The sequence below is a fragment of the Plecotus auritus genome (assembly GCF_963455305.1).
Source record: "Plecotus auritus genome assembly, chromosome: 1".
Classification (NCBI taxonomy): domain Eukaryota; kingdom Metazoa; phylum Chordata; class Mammalia; order Chiroptera; family Vespertilionidae; genus Plecotus; species Plecotus auritus.
This window is the reverse complement of record NC_137770.1, coordinates 159,755,464-159,773,086: the sequence shown is the minus strand read 5'-3', so window position 1 is coordinate 159,773,086 and position 17,623 is coordinate 159,755,464. Positions and strand designations below refer to the sequence as shown.

General features: G+C 41.7%; 1 protein-coding gene across 1 annotated transcript in view; it reads right to left on the bottom strand.

Annotated features, from left to right (window-relative positions):
• The window catches only part of GDI2 (GDP dissociation inhibitor 2), a 59,071-nt gene that overhangs the window by 22,510 nt on the left and 18,938 nt on the right, over positions 1-17,623 (bottom strand). Inside the window, exons 2-4 of the mRNA XM_080669778.1 lie at positions 15,895-16,002; positions 13,525-13,624; positions 10,619-10,753 (exon numbers count right to left, since the gene is read on the bottom strand). Of these exons, the coding sequence (XP_080525904.1) occupies positions 10,619-10,753; positions 13,525-13,624; positions 15,895-16,002 (343 nt within the window). The remainder of the gene's footprint in view (positions 1-10,618; positions 10,754-13,524; positions 13,625-15,894; positions 16,003-17,623) is intronic.

Here is a 17,623-nt window from a genome sequence, read left to right as displayed (position 1 = left end):
CGCCTCTACCTCGGCCCCGCTACCATGGCTTTGTCCAGAAAAACGTCCGTAAGGTCTCCTGGAAGGTCTCACAGTCTAATTAGCATATTACCCTTTTATTAGTATAGATAGAGACCTGGTGCACGGGTGGGGGCTGGCTGGTGTGCCCTGAGGGTGTCCTGGATCAGGGTGGGGGTTCCCTTGGGGCAAGGAGCAGCCTGGGCGGGGGGCCTGTGGTTGTTTGCAGGCCACCACACCCCCTTCAGGGTGGGGATTCCCGCTGGGGTGCGTGGCCAGCCTGGGTGAGGGGCTGATGGCTGTTTTCAGGCTGACCATGCCCCCCAGCGGGGACCTTCACCCCATGTAGGCATGGCCAGCCTGGGTGAGGGGCTGAGGGCTGTTTTCAGGCTGGCCACACCCCCTTCAGGGTGGGGGTTCCCGCTGGGGTGCCTGGCCAGCTGGGTGAGATGCTGATGGCTGTTTGCAGGCTGGCCAGGCACCCCAGCGGGGACTCTTACTCCATGGGGCGTGGCCTGCCTGGGTAAGAGGCTGAGGGCTGTTTTCAGGCTGGCCACGCCACCCCAGAGACCCAGGCTCCCAAGCCCCTCCTTTTTTTTTTTCCATCCCCTCTTTGAGCGGAGGCCAGGCCAGCTGGAAGCCTGGGTTGCCCCTGGTGACCGAGGCCCCCAGCCACTCCTTCAGCAGCAGCCAGGGCAGGCGGGAAGCTTGGCTTCCTCCATCACTTGGGCAACCCAAGCCTCCTGCTCGCTCCAGCTCGGTGGCTGCCGCCATCTTTGTTGGGTTAATTTGCATACTCACTCCTGATTGGCTGGTGGGCGTAGCGGAGAGACGGTCAATTTGCGTGTTTCTCTTTTATTAGTGTAGATAGGATAATCTTGGTAAATCAGAGAATTTACCAAAAAAAGTATACAAGAGATCAAGATAATATATTATATGAGAAATAATCACAGGAGAGGCTCTGGCTGCTCTTCCGAGAGGCGCCTCAACAGGCTGTGGGAGGCCGACCTATTAGTCTTGTCCTCGGCGCCAGGGCGCGACATGGGGATGCTGGGTCTCTTACAAAGCATGAGCCATCTCTCACCAAGAGTGAGTGGCGAAAGAAGCTGACTCCTGAGCAGTTCTATGTCACCAGAGAAAAAGGAACTGAACCGCCTTTCAGTGGGATCTACCTGAATAACAAGGCATCAGGAAAGTATCACTGTGTGTGTTGTGACAGCCCACTCTTCAGGTGAGATCAAAGACCAAGCGATTCTGAAGGGTAACAGACTTCTAAGGTCCTTCAGCTCTGCCTCATTTGAGGCCTTTGATAAAAACGTACTCGTGGGGCTTATCTGAAGCCTAAGAATCCACAACTGCGGCACCCACGGAACAGCTGCGAGCCCCAGAACAACGCTCCCCAATTGGCGCAAACACACGGGTTCAGAGGAGCTCTACACTCCACCACGGAAAGGTCAGATTTGGCCTGGGATAAGGAGAGAGAACTACATAACCAGACACCCAGAGAAGAGACACCATGGGGAGACAAAGAAACAGCCCGCATATGAAAGAAAAGCAGGCATCACCAGAAAAGGAAGTAAACAAAATGGAGGCAAGCAACCTTCCAGAGAAAGAATTCAGAGAAATGGTCATAAGGTGGCTGAAAAGAATGGAAGACAAATTCGACAATATGAGCAAGAACCAAGAGGAAATGAAGAAGAACCAAGAAGAAATGAAAAATGACATCGCTGCTGTAAAGAACTCAATAGAAAGCATCAAGAGTAGACTAGAAGAAGCAGAGGACCACATCAGTGAGCTAGAAGACAAGATGGGAAAAAATACCCAAGTAGAGCAACTTCTAGAAAAAAAATTAAAAGGCAGGAGGAGAGCCTAAGGGAACTTTGGGACAACACAAAACAAAACAACATCCGCATAATAGGGGTTCCAGAAGGAAAGGAAGCTGAGCAAGGAATAGAAAACCTGTTTGAAGAAATAATGACAGAAAATTTCCCTGATATAGGGAAGAAAAAACCCACACAAATCCAAGAAGCTCACAGAGTCCCAAGTAAAATGAACCCCAAAAGACCGACGCCAAGGCACATTATAATTAAACTGGCAAGCACCAATGACAAAGTATCTTAAAAGCAGCAAGAGAGAGACAGAAAGTTACATACAAAGGAACCCCCATCAGACTAGCAACTGATTTCTCAACAGAAACTCATCAGGCCAGAAGGGAATGGAATGAAATATACAAAGTCATGCAAAGGAAGGGTCTGAATCCAAGAATACTGTACCCAGCAAGGCTATCAATCAAAATTGAAGGTGAAATCAGGAGCTTCACAGACAAAAAAGGACTAAGGGAATTTATTACCACCAAACCAGCAATGCAAGAAATGCTAAAGGGTCTGCTGTAAAAAAAAAAAAAAAAGAAAAAAAAAATAGAAAGAGAAGGAACACAGGGGTAAAGAATAGGAATGGCGACAAATAAGTACCTATCAATAATAACTTTAAATGTAAATGGACTGATACATGCAAAAAAATGAAACTAGATCACCAACTTACACCATACACAAAAATAAACTCAAAATCGTTACAGGACTTAAATATAAGACGGGAAACCATAAAAATACTAGAGGAATCCACAGGCAGCAAAATCTCAGACATATGCCAAAAGAACTTTTTCACTGATACTGCCCCTAGGGCAATGGAAGCCAAAGAGAAAATAAACAAATGGGACTACATCAAAATAAAAAGCTTTTGCACAGCAAAAGAAACCATCAACAAAACAACAAGAAACCCCACTGTATGGGAGAACATATTTGCAAATGTTATCACTGATAAAGGTTTAATCTCCAACATCTACAGGCAGCTTATACAACTTAATAAAAGGAAGATAAATGATCCAATAAAAAAATGGGCAACGGACCTAAATAGAATCTTTTCGAAAGAAGACAGAAGGAAGGCCAAGAGACACATGAAAACATGCTCGAAGTCACTAATTATCCGAGAGATGCAAATCAAAACAACAATGCGATACCATCTCACACCTGTCAGAATGGCTATCATCAACAAATCAACAAACGACAAGTGTTGGTGAGGATGCGGAGAAAAAGGAACCCTCGTGCACTGCTGGTGGGAATGCAGACTGGTGCAGCCACTGTGGAGAACAGTATGGAGTTTCCTCAAAAAAACTGAAAATGGAACTCCCATTTGACCCAGTAATCCCACTCCTAGGAATATATCCTAAGAAACTAGAAACACCAATCAGAAAGGATATATGCACCCTATGTTCATAGCAGCACAATTTACAATAGCTAAGATTTGGAAACAGCCTAAGTGCCCGTCAGCAGATGACTGGATCAGAAAACTATGGTACATCTACACAATGTAATACTATGCAGCCATAAAAAAGAAGGAATTACTACCATTTGTAGGCACCTGGATGGAATTAGAGAACATTATGCTAAGTGAAATAAGCCAGTCAATGAAAGAAAAATACCACATGATCTCACTCATTTGGGGATAATGAAAAACATTATAAACTGATGAACAAAAAGATACAGAGGCAGTAAAGCATCAAACAGACTACGGCGGTAAGGTTAGGGAGAGGTGGGGGAAATTAGAGATCAACTGAAGGACTTATATGCATGCATATAAGAGTAACCAACGGATGCAAAACATTGGGGGGTGAGGGCATGTATGGGAGTGGGGGGGGGGCCAATGGTAAGATATGTACACATATAATACCTTAATAAAAAAAAAGAGAGAGAGAAATAATCACAGGAACTAAAATTTTTAACATGAAGAAAAAAGAATCAGATGGTATATGACAGTTAAAATATTTTAAAAAGCTATATATACTATATATAGTACAGTAGTTAAAAGTGTGGGGGGTTCTTGAGTCAGATAAATCTGACTTCCAGCCAGTTCTACCAGTCAGGAGATATGCTACTTTGGGCTTTTCTTTCTTATCACTATATCTCAGTTTTCCCATCTGTAAAAAAATAATAGCACACACAAATCACAGGTTGGTAATAAAGGACTACATAAACTAAAGTTAGATAACACACACAAAGTATTTAGTACATGTATGCTGACAAACATGTTCAGTAAATGTAAGCTATTATCCTATATAATCAAAGCCTAATATACTAAGTGTCCAGTCGACTGATCGGCCGTTCAACCAACCAAAGCATAACATGCTAATAATATGCTAAGGCCGCTCAACCATTCACTATGACATGCACTGACCACCAGGGGGCAGTCATCTGGTCAACCAGTTGCTATGATGTGCACTGACCACCAGGGGGCAAACACTCCAACCAGTAGATTAGCTTGCTGCTGGGGGGTATGGCTAAGCAAGACGGGCGGGACATGCCCTGGGACCCTCCTGCAGTCCCTCCCCAGATGGACAATATCCCACGTCTCCCTGGCCCTGATCATGCACCGGTGGGGTCTCTTGGCCTGGCCTGTGTCCTCTCGCAATCCAGAACCTCTCAGGGGATGTCGGAGAGCCAGTTTCGGACTGGTTCTGCAGGCCAGGCAGAGGGACCCCACTGGTGCACAAATCTGTGCACCGGGCCTCTAGTTAAAACTATAAAGTAATTTATTCACATCTTTCTCTTTTATTTTACCTTTCTCTTGAACTTCCCTACCTCGACATTTTCCCATATCTCATTCACTAACTTTGTCTAGAATTTTCTTGACACCATTCTGACTTAAAAATTCGATCCACTAAGATAAAAACAGCTGCTAAGGTAGTGATATGGTAAAAATTCATAAAACTATATGCTAAAAAAAACAAACAGGTAAATTCTACTGTATGTAAATTATACCTCAATAAACCTAGCTTAAAAATATATACATTAGCCAAAACCGGTTTGGCTCAGTGGATAGAGCGTCAGCCTGCGGACTGAAGGGTCCCAGGTTCGATTCCGGTCAAGGGCACGTAACTTGGTTGCGGGCATATCCCCAGTAGGAGGTGTGCAGGAGGCAGCTGATCGATGTTTCTCTCTCATCGATGTTTCTAACTCTCTATCCCTCTTCCTTCCTCTCTGTAAAAAAATCAATAAAATATATTTAAAAAAAAAATATATATATATATATATATATATATATATACACACATTAAGCCCAGGCGGCATGACTCAGTGGATGAGGGTCCACCTATAAACCAGGAGTCACGGTTCGATCCCTGGTCAGGGCACATGGACAGGTTACGGGCTCAATCCCCAGTGTGGGGCATGCTGGAGACAGTCTATCAGTGATTCTCTCTCATCATTCATGTTTGTCTTTCTCTCTCCCTTCTTCTCTGAAATCAATAAAAATATATTTTAAAATACATATATATACATATATACATATACATATATGCCTAGCTGCAGTGGCTCAGTGGTTGAACGTCAACCTATGAACCAGGAGGTCACGGTTCCATTCCTGGTCAGGGCACATGCCTGGTTTGCGGGCTCAATCCCCAGTAGGGGATGTGCAGGAGGCAACCAATCAATGATTCTCTCTCATTATTGATATTTCTGTCTCTCTCTCCCTCTCTCCCTTCCTCTCTGAAATCAATAAAAATATTTTTTAAATAAATATATATATGTGTGTGTGTGTGTTTGTGTGTGGGTGTGTGTGTGTGTATATATATATATGTGTGTGTGTGTATATATATATATATATATATATATATTTACATATATAATATATTTGCTTATTTTTGCAAAAAGGGAGGATAAACCAGATACAAGTAAAAATGATTACCTATCAGGGTGGAAAGAATGGACTGAAAAATAATAAGAATTAGACTTCCCAGCTAACACACACACACACACACACACACACACACACACACACACCTAGAGAGATAGTAAGTTGTTGTAAATCTCTTTAAAAAAAAGAACTAGACTCTAAATATATCCTTTGATATAATTTTAATTTTCGGTATATGTGTTTTATATATTTGAAAAAAAGTTAAATCAAAAATGGAAAAATGAAACTGCAAAAAGGTAAATACTTCAATTTTTTTTAAATGATGCAGGTGGTTAATGCTATTAATGTAGATAAGAGCTCTAGACCTACCAAATGACCCAGCAATTTCACTTCTAGTATTTATCCAAAGATATTGAAAACACTAATCTGAAAAGACACATACACCTCTGTGTTCATTACAGCAACCAAGACATGACACCAAGCTAGATGTCCATCAACAGATAAATTGATGTCACACATACACATGTACACGCATGTACACACACACATACATACACACACACACTGGAATATTACTCAGCCATCAAAAAGAATGAAATCTTGCCATTTTTGACAATATGGATAGATGTAGAGAGTATAATGCTAAGTGAAATATGCCTGAGAAAGATAACTACCATATCACATATATGTGGAATCTAAAAAACAAATACAGACACAGAGAACAAACTGATGTTGCCAGGCAGAAGGAGGTAGAGGATGGGCAAAAAAGTTGAAGGGGATTAAGAAGTACAAAGTTCAAGTTATAAAGTAATTAACGGGGATATAATGTACAGCATAGGAAATCCTGTATAATAAACACGTAACATGCTAAGTGTCTGCTCGGCCATTCAACCAATCAAAAAGAATATGCTAATGATATGCTAAAGGCCGTTCAACTGCTCACTATGACATGCACTGACCATCAGGGGGAAGACAGTCAACTGGTCAACCAGTCACTATGACATGCACTGACCACCAGGGGGCAGATGCTCCAACCGGTAGGTTAGCTTGCTGCTGGGGTCTGGCCGATTGGGACTGAGCAAGACAGGCCAGACATGCCCTGGAGCCTTCCCGCTATCCTTCCCCAGTTGGCCAACCTCCTGCGTCCCTTGGCCTGGCCTGCGCCCTCTACAATCCAGGACCCCTCGGGGGATGTCAGAGAGCCGGTTTCGGCCTGATCCTACAGGCCAGGCCGAAGAAACCCACTGATGCACGAATTCGTGCACCGGACCTCTACATAGTCAATAATATCATAGTATCTATGTACTGTGCCAGGTGGGTACTAGACTTATTGTGCTGTTCACTTTTTAAGTTATAAAATTGTCTAATCACTATGCTGTACACCTAAAACTAATGTAATATTGTATAACTATGATTAAAAATAAATCTATAGGTAAGAGCTCAAAGGTAATAAAAAATAAAAAGCATAAACTTTGTTTAAAAGAAATGTATTCAACCTCTTACATTCTTATTTCTATGAAAACACTTCATGCAATTATACTCACTGTCATTTTATTATAATTTTTAATATATTTTTTATTGATTTCAGAGAAGGGAGAGAGAGAAACATCAATCAGAGAGAATCAGCAATTAGCTGCCTCCCACACACCCCCTACTAGGGATCTTTAAAATATTTTTCTTTTTTTATAAACCAGAATAGACATTTATTTGCTATGGGGGGATTACCCTTTTTTTTTAATTTTATTTTATTGTTTAAAGTATTAAACATAGTAGTGCATATATCTCGTAAAACTAGAGGCCCGGTACATGAAATTTGTGCACGGGTAGGGTCCCTAGGTCTGGCCGGCGATCAGAGCTGATCGGGGCCTTACAGGCTGCCAGCCAGGGCCTTCCTTCATTCCGCGCCACCCCCTGGTGGTCAGTGCACATCATAGCAAGCAATCGAACTCCCGGTCGAACTCCCGAGGGGTAAATTTGCATATTAGGCATATATATATATATATATATATATATATATATATATATATATGATAGTCTGGCCAGTGTGGCTCAGTGGTTGAGTGTCAACCTATGAACCAGAAGGTCACGGTTTGATTCCTGCTCAGAGTACATGCCTGGGTTGCGGGCTCAATCCCCACTATGGGGAGTGTGGGAGGCAGCTGATCAATGATTCTCTTTCATCATTGATATTTCTATCTCTCCCTCACCCTTTCTCTCTAAAATCAATAAAAATATGTTTTAAAAAAAGGATTTAAAATAATTTTTAACCCATGATTACACCACTAAATCCCTTCAATTTAATTTGGAGCTATTCCCTTCCTTTCCCAATTGTCAATTCTAACCTAGCAAAACTGTTAGTGGATGTTTTTACTATCCAGCTAGAGTGTCTTTCAACATTTTAGGTCCAATATTTCTCCCCTAATAGCAAGAATAAAGGGAGTTAGGGAAAACTGCCAAAACAAATGAGAAAACTTTTCCACATTTATGCCAAAATAAAATTACTGGAGAATTTATCGATTCTTTTCCTATTCTCCCAATCCAAACCTTTCCCTCCTCTAAACTCCTAAAACATTTGGTATATAAAATTCATCTACCCCTTAGTTATACAAATTTGTCCTTTCTTAAACTGCTCTGTACATCAAATAGAACACCCTAAAGAACAGAGGTACTTTCTAGGGGTGTTTGCTATTTGAGATCAAAACAGAAAATATTAACCACGAATCTTTGGTTGAGCCAGTGGAGGAAATAATTTAGGGCAGAGAATAAAATCACTCCATACTCACTGGAAATTCCTAAAAATAGAGATTTTAGATAATGGTAACAGCACAAACTTAAAAGATGGGTTTTGCCAGATCAGAGTTCTTTTCTTTTTCAGCAGGTTGGATAATATAGTCTAGGACAGTGGTCGACAAACTCATTTGTCAACAGAGCCAAATATCAACAGTACAACGATTGAAATTTCTTTTGAGAGCTAAATTTTTTAAACTTAAACTTCTTCTAATGCCACTTCTTCAAAATAGACTCACCCAAGCCGTGGTATTTTGTGGAAGAGCCACACTCAAGGGGCCAAAGAGCTGCATGTGGCTCGCGAGCCGCAGTTTGCCGACCACTGGTCTAGGAGGTCAGCTTAATATAGTGATTAAGAACATAGGCTCTGGAGCAATCCCTCCAGGGTTTCAATTCCCATCCTGCTACTTAAATCACTTGTGTGACTTCAGGCCTGAGTTTTCTTATCTACAAAATGGAAAACTTACCTCATAAAAGTGTTTTAAAAGCCAAGTAAGAAAATGAATGTGAAATTTTAGCAAGAGGCTAACACACAGGAAACAAAAAAACAACTGCTCTATGAATTACTAGTGGCCCAAGTGCACAATATTCATGCACATTAAAAGGGGATTAATTAGAGGAAATAATTTAATATTGCTATTTGCCCTTTCTCTATAATAGAAGTGTCAGAGATGAAAGAAAATTAGTAAAATGTATATGAAAACCTTCCTCCTGTCAGAGTCTGGGGCACACCACAAGACCCAGAGTCAAGTCCCCACCCACCGACATTCGCCTCAAAATCGCGTGAGATCCAGACCCAGCTGCCCACCCCCCCATTGGGCTAGATCCCCATTGGGCTAGATCCAAACCCGGCCATTCCCACCCTTGTCAAGCCCCGCCGGGCAGGGGACGTAGCCTCAGGTCCCCTGGCCCGGTGCCAGGACGGGGGGCATGGCTTGAGGTCCCCTGTCAAGCCCTGTCAGGTGTGGGACATGGCCTGAGATCCCCTGTCAAGCCCCGCTGGGTGGGGGGCATGGCCTGAAGTCCCCCATCAAGCCCCGCCAGGCGGGGGTATGCAGCCTCAGGTCCCCCGGCCCGGCACCGGGAGGGGGGCACAGCCTCAGGTCCCCTGTCAAGCCCCACCGGCAGGGGTTGCAGCCTCAGGTCCCCCATCAAGCCCCGCTGGGCGGGGGGCGCGGCCTGAGTTCCCCCAACCCAGCACTGGGAGTGCACCTTGAGGTCCCCCGTCAAGCCCCGCTGGGGGGGCAGCACGGCCTTAGGCCCCCTGTCAAGCCCCGCCAGGCAGGAGGGCACAGCCTCAGGTCCCCTGGCCCGGTGCTGGAGCAGGGGGTGCGGCCTGATGTCCCCTGGCCTGGTGCCGGGGTGGGGGGCACGACCTGAAGTCCCCTGTCAAGCCCCACCTGGTGGGGAGCCCGGCCTGAGGTCCCCCGGCCTGGCACTGGGGCAGGGGGAGCAGCCTGAGGTCCCCTAGCCCAGCACCAGGACAGGAAACACACCTTGAGGTCCCCCATCAAGCCCCACCGGGCAGGGAGAGTGGCCTTAGGTCCCCATCAAGCCCCACTGGGCAGGGAGAGTGGCCTTAGGTCCCCATCAAGCCCCACCAGGTGGAGGGCGTGGCCTGAGGTCCCCCAGCCTGGTGCCAAGGCGGGGGTGCAGTCTGAGGTCCCCTAGCCCAGCACCAGGATGGGAAGTGCACCTTGAGGTCTCCTGTCAAGCCCCACGGGGGTGGGGGAGGGCATAGCCTCAGGTCCCTGTTGATTGCTTGTTAAGGCTCGTTATGGGAACTTGGCCTCAGCTGTGGGTGTAGCCATCTTTGTGATGGAGTGATGGTTAATTAGCATATTCCCTCTTTATTAGATAGATAATGAAAAGAGCACTACTAGACCTAGACATAGAGATGGTCATGATACAGAGATGGTCATATAAACTCTCTTTAAACATAAAAAAAAATAGAAAAATTTGAACATTCTGTTCACTGAGGTATTCTCAACTGCCCAGAATGGTGTCTGGCATATAATACACAGTCAATAAATATTTTTTGATCGAATGAGTGCATGAGGGTTGATGTAAGGCACATTAAATTTAATCTCTAAGAGTCATTTTCCATTGTAAAACCTTAACATTCTGAAAAAATAAAATTACTTACTAGATGCCAGGGCTTCTGCTTCAGTGGAAGGAACCTTGTAGATTTTTCCTCCCTTATAGACAAAGCTCCCTTCAGTCACTTTGAAATCCAGATAACGAGTGACTTCTGTATAAAGTAGCATCTTAACCAGCTGACCTATAAAAGTCACACAATTCAACCTATAATTAATATCCTACTACCCCTTAAAAAGTAGCAGAAATAAAAATACATTTACCAATACTAATGGCTTCCCAATTCTTTGTTAGCATTATCCAATAACTCCTACAAAAAGTCTCCAAAGCCATATTTTAAATCAGAATGCATACCTATTTGTTAGCATACTTAGAAGTATTTTTTAATGTACAACTTCAAGGTTAATAACTTCATTAACTTGCTTTTGTAAAAGCTACACAATTATTACAGGTATGAGGTTTAGAATTATAATACTACTGCAAATAGGTTGGGTTTCTTTAAAGTTCCTGTTATATTTTAAAGAGAGGCAAATCAAAGGCAAAAATTTTCAGGAATTTATGCTTTACAGTTTCTGTGTCTATTTATATTAATAAAACAAACATTAATTTCAGATAAAGAAAAAGCAAAAAAACAAAAAACAAAAAAGCAAAATAAATAAATAAATGGGAGGGTGGGAAGCCAGGCATATAATTAAAATATTACCTACCTATAAACCAAAGAAATTCTGTATAATAAAAACAGCAAACTTCTTTTAGAAATAAAATTATTTTAAAACTCATTTGAAAAGATAAAGCACACTAGGCAGTCAAAATAAAAAGGTTTTCTTTGAAAACAAGAAATAATGACAAGAGCATTATGCAGCCAGATATTAAAGTACATTGTACAATTGTAGTTAGTCCACATATTAGTCAAAAACAATACAGACCCACATATAAGAATTTAACATATCATAAAAGTTTAAATAAAAGTAGAAAAGATAAATGGTGTTGAGAGACAAATGACTCACCATTTTGAAAAACAATAAATTTAAATCTCTACTTCTCAAGCAGGATAATAAAATAGATAATTTACAGAGAAAATGGATGAAAAAAATGAAACTGTAAAACTAAAAGTATTACTATTTATATAACCTTTGAGATAGAAAAATTTTAAGCATACCCTTCCATATCAAAACAATAAAAGAAAGATCAACCTATATGACTACATGAAATTTAAAAGCTTTTGCACACACAAAAAAAATACAACAGTAATATAAAAGGCCAATCACAAACTGGAAAAGATATTTTAAACATATTTTAAAAGGGCATATAGCCTTTATAAAGAGCACTTTACAACAATAAGAAAAAACACAAAACCCCAACAGAAAAATATGCAAAAGCACAAGGCTAAGACAGTTCACTAAAGAACACAAAAACCACCCTCGCTGGTTTGGCAAAGTGGATAAAGCATCGGTCTAGGTCCCAGGTTTGATTCTGATCAAGGGCACATGCTGGGGTTGCGAGCTCAATCCCCAGTAGGGGGCGTGTAGGAGGCAGCCAATCGATGATTCTCGTTTCTATCTCTCCCCCTCCCTTACTCTCTGAAAAAATAAAAAATAATAACAATAATAATAATAAAAGAATACAAAAGCTACCCTGGCTGGTGTAGCTCTATAGTTAGAGGGTTCGCCTACACAACAGAGTCACAGGCTCGAATCCCAGTCAAGGGTACATACCTGGGTTTTGTGTTCCCTCCCCAGCCATAAGCGAGCATGCAGGAGGCAATCATTAGCTGTGTCACACATTGGTGTTTCTCTCTCTCTCTCCCCCCTCTTCCACTCTCTCTGAAAAAGCAATGGGAAAAAAACACCCTCATGTGAGGATTAATAAATAAAAAGAAGAATATAAAAGCCAATAAACATCTAGAAATCATTTCACCCTCTAATAAATAGATATTTTAAAAATCAATTATTTTGTCTTTTAGTACAACAAAATGACAAAAATTAAAATGAATAATATCCAGGGTTTGGTAAAGGTACTGGGAAAGAGGCAGTCTCACAGTCTAATGGTGATTAGCAATATAAAGGGAAAGCCTTAAGAAATCATTCCATCATTCCCTTTATCCCCCATAATACGCTTCAAGGAGTATACAATAAGATTTATTACATAAACTCTCCCTCTCTCTCTCTCTCTCTCTCTCTCACACACACACACACACACACACACACACACACACACACACACACAAACTCTCTTGGTATGTCAGTTGAAAAACATGGCCTGGCAGGTTATACACCAAAATATATTAACTATAATTCTAGATGGTGAATTCTGATTACGTAAATTTTATTTCCTTTCTGCTTTTGTTTTCTAATTTCAATAAAATAATTGTATTACTTACATAAAATATTTTGAGTTTATAATTCACCTCAAAACAATTTAGTTAACACTAAATTATTTCAGAGAAAATTCAAATAAGAACTTTGCATTAAAACAAATTACAGAATATAAATTCAAAAAAAGGGAAAGGGTGTCACGTACTTTATTTTAAAGAACATAAATAGACTTTCCACTCATCTCAGAAAAAGACAATAATATCACAATAATTTAAAAAGATATTCAACTCCCCTAATTAAAAAATATTTAAAAATAACTTTAAAAGCCAACAAATTAAAAAGACTTAATTATCTACCAAAGCATCAAGAGAAAAACTCGTTATAAATGCTTACAATTTTGATATGTATCGTGTCATATTATATCATAATTTTCTTTCTTCAGAACCAATCACTAAGAAGTCACCTCCATTTCTCTCCATTTTTATTGCTTCCAGACACCTCTAATGGAGCATATTACTCACCATACTGTAACCATTTTAAAAAAACCCATTTCCACATACCTGGAATAATATTCTCTGTCAGGAGTTAGTTTCTAGTTTTAAATCAGATTCTGTCATAAATTTAAGTTAGAATTCTTTACCATTAGCCATAAGGAACTTGGGAATTAAGTCAACATTCCAGTCTCTTCCTCTCCCCATTGATGATGGTGGTGCTCCTGGTATTTTAAATCTTTTGTATAACTAAAACCAAAACAAAAAATACCCATAATGTAACAAAACTTAATTCCCATTATACTATGCAACTGTTTTTTGATGACATGGTTTTGGGGTAATAACACCAGTACATGAGGTAAAGTATAACAAGAACATTTATTTTTATTTTTATACTGGTTTTAAAGACAGGAGGATTTAAGGGGAGGGAGAGAGAACATCAACGTGAGAGAGAAACGTGGATAGGTTGCCAGACAGGGGGTCAAATCTTTGGTGTACAGGACAACACTCCAACCAAATGGGCCACACCAGCCAGAGAAGCACATTTCATTTTGAATCAGGTAAAACTGTTAGTGAAGTTCTAATGCACACATAAGCTAAACATATTACTAAACTAATGAATGTTAACGTAAGTACTGCAAAGGCAATGTTTGTTTTTATTAGCAGAAAAGCAAGAACACGAAACAATTTATAATGACATTAATTAGTTCTGCAGATACACTTCTTATTTGTAGAAATCATTTAAACTCATTCTTTCCTGAATACAAAGCCATCAAAAGGCTTAATTTTGCTTTTATAGTTATATAAGGAGTTAAAAATAAAATTTGGATTCTTCATATCAGAAAAGACATTTAAAATTAGTTCCAGTTAATTTACAATTGTGTGAGATAAGTAGAAACTCTAGATGAAAGCCTGCAGTTTAAAATTTCAGAACATTCAAATTCACATATTGCTAAGGTGGAACAGAATAAGCAAAGTGGGTACATATTTACTCTATAAAAATCCCTAAGTCCTTGCATATATTCACAGAAAAAGAAAAGAGAGCTTGTTTATCTTACTGAAGATCAGCTAATAAATGTACTAGACATGGAAAGACTGGCGCCAGCACATCACTCCACAGATTACTCACAATGAAGAGCTCTGGTGGTAATCATCTTAACCAGGGTCAAACTTAGCACCATGAACAGTAGGGCAACCAGATGTTATGTGCCTGCTGATGTGATGCAATGTGAAGTACCTAACAATACTTTCTTATAAACTAGCCTGGACTTTGCAAAAGGAAAAAGTGGAGAAGCTTCAGTAGATGAAGAGAATAAAGAGAAACAACTTAAAGGCAATGTTTAAACTGGTTTAAAAACAACACTACTATACATCAATAACATTCTCTGGAATCCTGGGAAATTCAAATATGGTCTGGATATTATTATTAATTTTCTTAAATGTGGTAACAGTATTATATAGGAAAATATTATTAGCAAATGAATTCTGAAATAGATCAAGTATCATGATGTCTATTATTTCCAATGGTTCAAAACCAATAACACAAAAAGGCATGCTAATATAGCAAAATGTTAACTCAATCCAGATGGAGGTTTCTCATTCAGTATTATTCCTTCTACTTCTTTGTATACCTGAATATAGAAGAAAACTTTTTTATATATATGTTAAGTTTATATTAAGTCATTATTTAAGAAGTAATTGATGGTATCTGTATTTCCTATTTTTTAAAAAAAAGTACAGCTCATATCCATACATGTGGATGCAGAACAAACATCACATAGAGAAATAAATATATTTAGCAAAACACACTTTGGAAATGCTTCATATGCCCATGTTATCAAAGAGGGAACAGGGCAGTATGGTAAAAGGAACTAAGCTTTGGAGTCATATAACCTAGGTGCGCAACCCATTTCTGTGATTTTAACCCCACTGAGACTATTCTGTCTGAAAAATGGCGATAAAATATCTCTCTTTGAGTAACTGGGAAAATAAATCAGACCATGAGGAAAGTACTGGCATACATTAGGGCTTCATCAAAAGTTGTACTTCTATTAACTTTGAAAGATAACTGGTCCAGATGGCAACAAAGGGCACAATTTCAATTCTGCAAGCCCCAAACTAGAAGCTCCTGAAAATTATGATGCTAAAGATAATCTATTTAATAAGAAATTAAAACCGCCAGTTTCACTTAATGTCCTTGATGAAGCATTAAAAATTACCTCTAAGGAGTAAAGTTGAGATTCACAGGTAAAAGATTTAGCCCTAGCTGGTTTGGCTCAGTGGATAGAGTCAGACTGCAGACTGAAGGGTCCCAGGTTTGATTCTGGTCAAGGACACATGCCTGGGTTGTGGACTTGATCCCCAGTGGGGGGTGTGCAGGAGGCAGCTGATCAATGATTCTCTCTCATCATTGATGTTTCTACCTCTCTCTCCCTCTCCCTTCCTCTCTGAAATCAATTTTTTTAAAAAAAGTAAAAGATTCAAAGTATAAAAGCATATTAATTTATTCTAATACTTACATCTTCCAGAGGTGTTATAGATGCACTTTCTCCTCCATAATATGGGTTTCTATCCATGTGAAGAACTTTCTTCCCATTCACTGACATTATACCTGACAGGATACATTCCTACAGGGAAAGCATAGTATCTTCAAAAGAAGGAAAATGCTACAGCATGTTTCAAACAGATACTTTTTTTTCAAGCCTCTCCTGAAACATTTTAATAACACCCATGTATGTGCAATATATGATGTACTTTAAGGATAAAGCCCAAAGGAAGATTCAAAGTGTAATCTGTAGATCCCTGTGAGTCCCAAGGTTAAAACTATTTTCATAACCAGAGGCATGGAAACATGAAAATACTGACAAATCTCAAAGGAAAGAGGAGTGGGGAGAGATTAACTAAAGATCTTATACACATACTAGAAGCCCGGCGCGTGAAATCACACGGCCCCGCCCACCTGCCCACCGCCCCACTCGCATCCCCTCCCACCCGCACTGGTCTTTGGTCATTACAGCGTTAGAGCCACTGGGTTTTTATAATACGGACTAAAGGCCCAGTGCATGAAATTCATGCACTGGCAGAGGGGGGGTCCCTCAGCCAGCAAGCAGACATCCCGCTCACAGTCCAGGAGCCCTCGCTCCTTACCGCCTGCCTGCTCGCTGCTCCTGACCGCTGGGCTCACTACTCCTTAGTGCTGCCACGGAGGCGAGAGAGGCTACCACCACTGCTGCTGCGCTCGCCAGCCGTGAGCCCAGCTTCTGACTGAATGGCACTCCCCCTGTGGAAGCACACTGACCACCAGGGGGCAGCTCCTGCATTGAGCATCTGCCCCCTGGTGGGCAGTGCGCATCATAGTGACCGGTTATTCTATTCTGGTCATTCCACCATAACCATCGCTTAGGCTTTTATTATATAGACTAGAGGCCCGGTGAATGAAAATTCATGCACTGGAGGGGGGATCCCTCAGCCCGGCCTGCCCCCTTCTCATAGTCCGGGAGCCCTCAGAGGCAGGCAATCAGGGGAAGGTGACACCCCATCACACCTCTGCGGCTGCCACTGCCAGCAGCACAAGCCTCAGCCAGCCCTGATTACCTGAGCCTCGGGCGGCCCTTGGCAGCTGGGCAGCCATCATCGAGGCTTGTCTGCACCTCGGGCAGGCCCTGGGCGGCTAGGGGGCTGAGGGGACTGGGTGCCGCCATCTTGTGGCTGTGGGTGCTGCCATCTTCGAGGGCGTGGCAGTTAATTAGCATAGTCCTCCTTATTGGCTGTGGGCACCACCATATTTGAGGGTGGGGTAGTCAATCAGCATATTCCCTCCTTATTGGCTGTGGGCACCTCCATCTTTGCGACGGCGTGAGGGTCAATTAGTATATTCCTTCTTTATTAGATAGGACTAGTGGCCCGGTGCACGAAATTTGTGCATGGTGGGGTTGGGGGGCTCCCTCAGACCAGCCTGCACCCCGCCCTTCATCCCTGCCCACAGGGAGGCCTTTCCCACCAGGCCTGGGCTCCGCCATTAATCCCCACTCAAAGGGAGGCCCTGCCCACCCAACCTGGGCTCTGCCATTCATCCCTGCCACAGGAGGCCCTACCCACCCTTCCTGGGCTCTGGGATCAATGGCAGAGCAGAAAGAGGCCCTGCCCACTCAGCCAGGGTTCTGATGGTCCCCATCGCCACCCACAGGGAGGCCCTGTCCGCCCTGCCCGGGCTTTGTGATCAATGCTTTGCAGAGGGAGGCCCTACCA